This window comes from Cynoglossus semilaevis, chromosome 4, assembly GCF_000523025.1.
Source record: "Cynoglossus semilaevis isolate Cse_v1.0 chromosome 4, Cse_v1.0, whole genome shotgun sequence".
Taxonomy (NCBI): Eukaryota; Metazoa; Chordata; class Actinopteri; order Pleuronectiformes; family Cynoglossidae; genus Cynoglossus; species Cynoglossus semilaevis.
The window spans coordinates 13,411,662-13,418,425 of record NC_024310.1 but is presented as its reverse complement, the minus strand read 5'-3'; the positions used below and the strand labels follow the sequence as shown (position 1 = coordinate 13,418,425).

Here is a 6,764-nt window from a genome sequence, read left to right as displayed (position 1 = left end):
CCAACACACCTGCCATGGTTCCAGTCCTTGTAATTGAGCACAGGTGTCTCCACTGAAAGGTCCTCTCCCTGGCTCACACTGCAGCATGTCATCAAGAGCATGTGCCAGAGCATACACAGCCTTATACACATTATACTCTGGTCTGAGGTCTGAAACATCAAAAAACTCTTCCTCCAAAACACTCTCAATAACTTCCTGTCCAGTGCACAATTGTCCTCCAGTTTCAAGCCAACCTTCTGGAGGTGGAGCAAATCTACACTTAAAAATGTGTTCCCAGAACTGATTCACCTGGAAAACAATAAGGATGTTATGTTATTTCACAACATAATATAGACTGTAAAATAATGCTCTTGTAATAATAATAATAAACAAATAATGACATGACTGTTACTGTTAGGTTTCTCACCATGTTATATCCAGAAGTGTTGTTCTGTTTTGGGACAGGACGTATTTTCAACAGAAAATTTCTCAGGCCTGAGATTTCTCCTCGAGGGATAGCAATGCCCAGAGTTCCCCCGAGGTATGGCATGAAGTCTGAAGTCTGTAGCTCAGCAACTGAAGTCCAGGCTTCACTGGCCATCCACTGAAGGCCTGTCAAGTTCTGCCTAACAACCTGTACAATGAATTACTTAGACTTTCTTTATTGTCATTGCACAGAAACACAAAAAACAGTGAGTCTGACAATGAAATGTTGTTGCTTGGCAGTTGGAGTTGGAGTACACAGTCACAGTACAAAATACACAGCTTGTAGGCCATGAGTAATTATTTGAGGTATGACTATATATATATATATATGTGTATATATATATATATATATGTGTATATATATATATATATACACATATATATATATATATATACACATATATATATATATATATACACATATATATATATATATATGTGTATATATATATACATTATGTGTATATATTATGTGTTGAAATAAATTATACGGTAAATATATAAGCAGTATGTAAGTGACAAATGTTACAGGAATAAATAAATAAATACCCTAACGTAATACAAGAAACAATTGTTACTATTCTGTAGAAATGATTCTTTTTTGTAAGTTGTTAGAACTCACCTCCGCCATTAGGTTGACCATGTGTCTTTCGACTGCAAACACAATGACAACACGAGCAGTGGATTTCCTCATCAAATTAACTATTCTCTTCAGTTCAGCTCGGTTGTCTCCCCAAGGCAAAACTTCAATGTAAGCCAGACAACCTCCTGCAACTGGACCCAAGTCAGAGAGAAAGGATCGAGCAGCATGGACTCCATAGTCATCATCACTGATGAGCAGACCTGCCCAAGTCCAACCAAAGTGTTTTAGAATCTGAATCATAGCACGGACCTATGTGGACACAGAGAAGAGGAGTCAGTTCACAAGCTGTAATAATTACTAACTAAAAATCCTGTCAAAGTCTGTGGTGTTTTTGAGACCACAGCACTCTAATTGTTGAATTGTTTAGGAGAAGTGTCTAAGCTTTATCTTTTTCTGTGCATGCCTCAGACAAAAGTATGTTTTACCTGAAATGAATCACTGGGAATTGTCCTAAAGAAGGATGGAAACTGTTCTCGGTCACTCAGACAGGAACATGTGGCAAAATAACTGACCTGAGGAAAAACAGATACAGGACATGTTTTATATGTAAATAATTCCTCTCTACAATGTATTCGTAAATGAATCACTGATTCACTTACCAGAGGGACTCTGTACAGACCTACAACTCTGGAGATGGCAATACATGATGTAGAGAAAGAATCACCAACAATCCCTAGAACTGGAAGACCTACACAGGTCTCCTTTGATGATGCTGCTTTACTACTGATTAAGGACATTGCTGCACGAAATCCAGTTACTAATTCATTACAGTTATCATACAGACTGTATCCCAGAGTAACATTAGAGAGCAGGTTGGGGTTTCTGTTAATCTCATCAATAGCAAAGGCCATGGTCTGAGCTTTTTTGAATCCTGAAGGATGAAAACTAACACAAAAACACAAGTAAAGATGATAATGAGAATATATTGTATATATGTATATGAATATGCATATAAAAATAAAAGTATTTGAAAGTAAAATGGAAAAAATAATCTAAAAAATAAGATGAAATTATTGTAGTTTTTCAGCCATACACTCACCCATAGCAGACAGACTCCTGTGGCTCTGAGGTAAAAGACAGGTCAGGAACAGTAGAAAAGAAATTGATTGCAAACAATCCTCCTAGAATTACATCTCCTGTCTGGTGAATCCCATTCAGGTTAAACTGTCCTTGTAACTGACAGGTAAATGAATACAGAGGAGGGAATCTAACTGTGAAAACGCAGACATAGATTAATAAAAAACTCATCTCTTGAAATGATACCATGGCTTTTCTTCAACTTCTCCCCTCCACCAAGTGAAGGTGTATCACTGTGTAACTCTATTTAATGGATCAACATGACTTACTGAGTTGAGTCCACCCATCTGGGAGAGCCCTTCAAGGCAGGCCCATGGATAGATACTGTATTTACTGAAACAGGGCAGTCACACCTGAAGTGGACATTGATTGGCTGTCATTGTGTTTGGGCTTATTTAGCATAAACTGATAGGTTCCCATTGAACCTAGGGAGGACAGAGTGCAGAGTGGTGAGGAGACGTGAAAATGGAGGAGTGTCTGAGGTTTCCGTTTAACTAAAGAAAAAATTACATTTCAAAAACGCCCCGACAGGAACATCGAGTGATATGCCTTCTTTGAGAGAAGGAATTTGCTTACCACCGAAGCAGCTCAAGTTTAGCATACCACATCAATGCAAAGCACCCAGTTGTGAATGCAGCTCCAGCTAACGTTAGCAGCGAAGACGTTAGTAAATTAGCGGGCCGCAGCAAAGCTCTTTGCCAAACTGAACTAGAGGAGAACACCCCACGTATGAGCAGGTCTGCGACTGATAGGCTGGCGAATGTTCTAGCCAAGTGGAGAGCGATGAACTGCAGGCCGATAAACATAGTGGAAGACGACGGGTTAACAGATGTGTTGTGAACCACGTCCAATGACCCATCATACAGTCCACTGTGCAGGACTACAATGATGACCAAAATCAGCAAGATTGGCGAAAACAAAAACAAACTTTAGAAAACAACAGCAATATTCCCTCCACGATGGTCATAACTAAAGGTTGCAGGCAGCACTTAAGACTAGTCTCAAATACAGTGGAATGTAAATAGCTACAACTGCATCTGTTCAAGTCTGTTAAAAAACAATAAATCACTTTATAAAGCCATTTTTCTGCCACAATAATGTAATGAATTAAAATGAAAATACTTCAGGTTGAGGGCTTTTCTCAGTATATTTTAGGTGAGATAAAAAATTGATTAGTTAGATCAATTAATTACAGATCATAATTAATCTCTCAATTTTTTAAATCTCGACAGCACTAATGATCATCACAAAAAAACAAACAAAGGAAGTAAAAAGTAAATTTATTGTACAGTTTGTTTGTAGTATATTTAAGCAAATTTATATTAACAAGGCCAACTAGACTGGTGAGGCTAGGGGTCCAACTTAAATCAATACCCATTTTCACAAATCTTTGTCCCTATTTATCTGCAACTCCATGCGCGCCCATCTCACCGATATTGTCAAAACCCAAACAAAGCAAACTTATCCAGGGCTTGCCATTATGTCGGGTGGATTAACCATAGAGTTCCAACCACTAAATATTGGTGTTAACAGGGTGGCGAGCATTGGATAACAGAAGGCGAACACACATTCACCAAGACAGGGTAGCAACGCCGGGCAAGTTACGCCACTATCTGCTTATGGATCGTGGATGCCTGGGCTAAGGTATCAGTCTCAAATGTTGGCCGAGCTTTCATGAAGGCCAGAATCATCACTGAACAGCTAAGTAACAGTAACAAGATTGACTCGGATAATGACGTGAGGGATCTGGGCATTCTTGATGCCAAAATTTGATTGATTTGTGGAAAAGGAATGTTGTAAAAAGTGAGTGTATTATTTTGTATTTTTTGTGTTACAACTGAACAATGTTGAGAGTTATTGTGATTGAGCTGAATAGAGTTTGTCTAATCTGGTGAATTAAATCAATAGGGTTTTCTTTTTACGTAAAACTGCATGTCAATAAGAACGTCTCATCAACAGATTAATAGTAGGTATTTCATATATTTTATTTAAAAACAATTAATATGGAAGCTACTATTCATTCCAAATTGAGTAATCTTTGTATCGTATCTTTACTTTACCGGAGTTATGGTTGATAAAACAAAATAAATTGATTAGCGTCTTTGACCCATGATGGCTTTCTTTGTGTTTCTCTCTGGTCTCAATAGGATTATATAACATTTAGGTCCAAACAGTGCCACCAACAGGCCAAAGCTAGAGGCCAAGATAGCAAATACCTCAACTGCATCTGCATATTTGCCTGGTGAGCTGATATAGGCAGGAACAAAGGCCACCCACACTGCACAGAAGATTAGCATGCTGAAAGTAATGAGTTTAGCTTCATTAAAGCTGTCTGGAAGATTTCTTGCCAGAAACGCTAACACGAAACTGAGGACTGCTAGTAAACTAATGTAACCAAGCAAGATTCCAAAACCAACAGTGGAGCCAATGGCACATTCATACACTATCTTGTCGCTGTAATACTGGGTGTTTTTATGTGGTGCAGGTGAAGCCAAGACAAGCCAGACAGTGCAGATTACAGCTTGAAAACATGTCAGAACAAGAACTGTTCCTCTTTGCTGAACGGCACCAAACCACTTTAAACTGGCCTCAGCTCCTGGTTTGGAGGCCTTGAAGACAGCAAGGACGACCATTGTTTTCACAAGAATACATGAGACACACAGCACAAAGCTGATGCCAAATGCTGCATGTCTTAGTTGACATGTCAATGGTTGGGGTCGTCCAATGAAGAGCAGTGAACACAAGAAACACAATTTGAGAGACATCAACAGAAGGTAACTGAGTTCTGAGTTGTTGGCACGAACAATAGGTGTGCTGCGATAATAAATGAAGATGACCAGAACAACCAGACAAGTTAATGTACCAAGAATTGAGGTGGTCGTCAGACAGATACCCAGAGGCTCATGGTAGGAGAGGAATTCAGTTCTTTTTGGAACACAGTGGTCACGCTGGGGACTGGACCAGAAATCCTCTGGACAAATAGTACACTCCATGGAGTCTGAAAAAGTCAAAGAAAGTATTAGGATATGGTACCATATCTGTTAACTGTCATCCCAAAAATCTTCACACTTACCAGTAGTGTTACTGATCTTTCCGTCTGAACAAGGAACACAGTCAAAACAACACTTAGGTTCCCCTTTCTTGTGGGCCATACGAGTTCCTGGAGGGCAACTCTCACTGCACACTGACCTCGGGGGCTGTGGGATGACAAAAATATCTGTTTTATCTTACATGTAATAGAGACAGGCTAGGAGAGAACTGTCCAAAATATGAATACTCCCCTGTTTGAATATAAAGTTCCAGAAGATCTTGTTTTCATCAATAGTGAGCTCTTCACCATTTTTAGCTGACCTCTTAACTTCACCCACATTATGAACTTTAGTGCTCCCATCAGGAAGCCACACCCAGTTCACAATCTCATATATGGGCAAAGCATCACCATTCTCATCAAATGACACTTGATCACCAAATGATGTGGTGAAGTTGACTTTTTCCAAGTAATACACAAGCTATTAAAAGACACAGAAAAAATGTTGTTGTTAACTGAAACTTATGAGAATTTGGAGGTAATTTATTTTTAAGTAGTTGGTCAAAAGTATTAAAATGCAAACTAAGGATTAAATGATTCAATTTTGTACTTGCACAACATTATTACTGTTTTTTCTCCCAGTTTCAAAGTAGTAAGGTAAGAAAAAGTAAAAATGTTAATGAAGAGAAACTGCCAACACACCTGCCATGGTTCCAGTCCTTGTAATTGAGCACAGGTGTCTCCACTGAAAGGTCCTCTCCCTGGCTCACACTGCAGCATGTCATCAAGAGCATGTGCCAGAGTATACACAGCCTTATACACGTTATACTCTGGTCTGAGGTCGGAAACATCAAAAACCTCTTCCTCCAAAACAGTCTCAATAACTTCCTGTCCAGTGCACAATTGTCCTCCAGTTTCAAGCCAACCTTCTGGAGGTGGAGCAAATCTACATTTAAAGATGTGTTCCCAGAACTGATTCACCTGGAATATAATAAGGATGTTATGTTATTTTAACATTATATGCACTGTACACTGTGGCTGTTACTGTTAAATTCCTCACCATGTTATATTCAGAAGTGTTCTTCTGTTTTGAGACAGGACGTATTTGCAACAGAAAATTTCTCAGGCCTGAGATTTCTCCTCGAGGGATAGCGATGCCCAGAGTTCCCCCGAGGTATGGCATGAAGTCTGAGGTCTGTAGCTCAGCAATTGAAGTCCAGGCTTCACTGGCCATCCACTGAAGGCCTGTCAAGTTCTGCCTAACAACCTATACAATGAATCACAAATCATTGATGTATATTACTGTTTGCATTTTTGATTATGTGCACAACAAGGCAATTTCTACTATATGTATGTGTGTCAAACATGGTTTTCTGTTTGTTTTCATACAAACTTTCCTTTTAACATTTCAGCCAGAATTTAGGGTGGTATCATAAATTCAGATTTTCACACACAGTTCTTTTTTGTAAGTTATTAGAACCCACCTCTGCCATTAGGTTGAGCATGTGACTTTCGAGTGCAAAAACAATGACAACACGAGCAGTAGATTTC

At 39.0% G+C, this 6,764-nt stretch overlaps 2 protein-coding genes across 2 annotated transcripts in view; both read right to left on the bottom strand.

Annotated features, from left to right (window-relative positions):
* Nucleotides 1-2,392, bottom strand: part of LOC103378205 (extracellular calcium-sensing receptor-like) — a 12,255-nt gene extending 9,863 nt beyond the window's left edge. The window contains 6 exon segments of the mRNA XM_025055238.1: nucleotides 10-288; nucleotides 407-613; nucleotides 1,088-1,357; nucleotides 1,534-1,620; nucleotides 1,708-1,993; nucleotides 2,148-2,392. Of these exon segments, the coding sequence (XP_024911006.1) occupies nucleotides 10-288; nucleotides 407-613; nucleotides 1,088-1,357; nucleotides 1,534-1,620; nucleotides 1,708-1,993; nucleotides 2,148-2,374 (1,356 nt within the window). The 5' untranslated portion in view covers nucleotides 2,375-2,392.
* Nucleotides 2,393-4,206: 1,814 nt separating this feature from the next.
* The window catches only part of LOC103378203 (extracellular calcium-sensing receptor-like), a 4,591-nt gene continuing 2,033 nt past the window's right edge, over nucleotides 4,207-6,764 (bottom strand). Inside the window, 6 exon segments of the mRNA XM_025055267.1 lie at nucleotides 4,207-5,183; nucleotides 5,259-5,411; nucleotides 5,463-5,694; nucleotides 5,916-6,194; nucleotides 6,274-6,480; nucleotides 6,698-6,764. The exon segment at nucleotides 6,698-6,764 is cut by the window's right edge and continues 45 nt beyond it. Of these exon segments, the coding sequence (XP_024911035.1) occupies nucleotides 4,279-5,183; nucleotides 5,259-5,411; nucleotides 5,463-5,694; nucleotides 5,916-6,194; nucleotides 6,274-6,480; nucleotides 6,698-6,764 (1,843 nt within the window). The 3' untranslated portion in view covers nucleotides 4,207-4,278.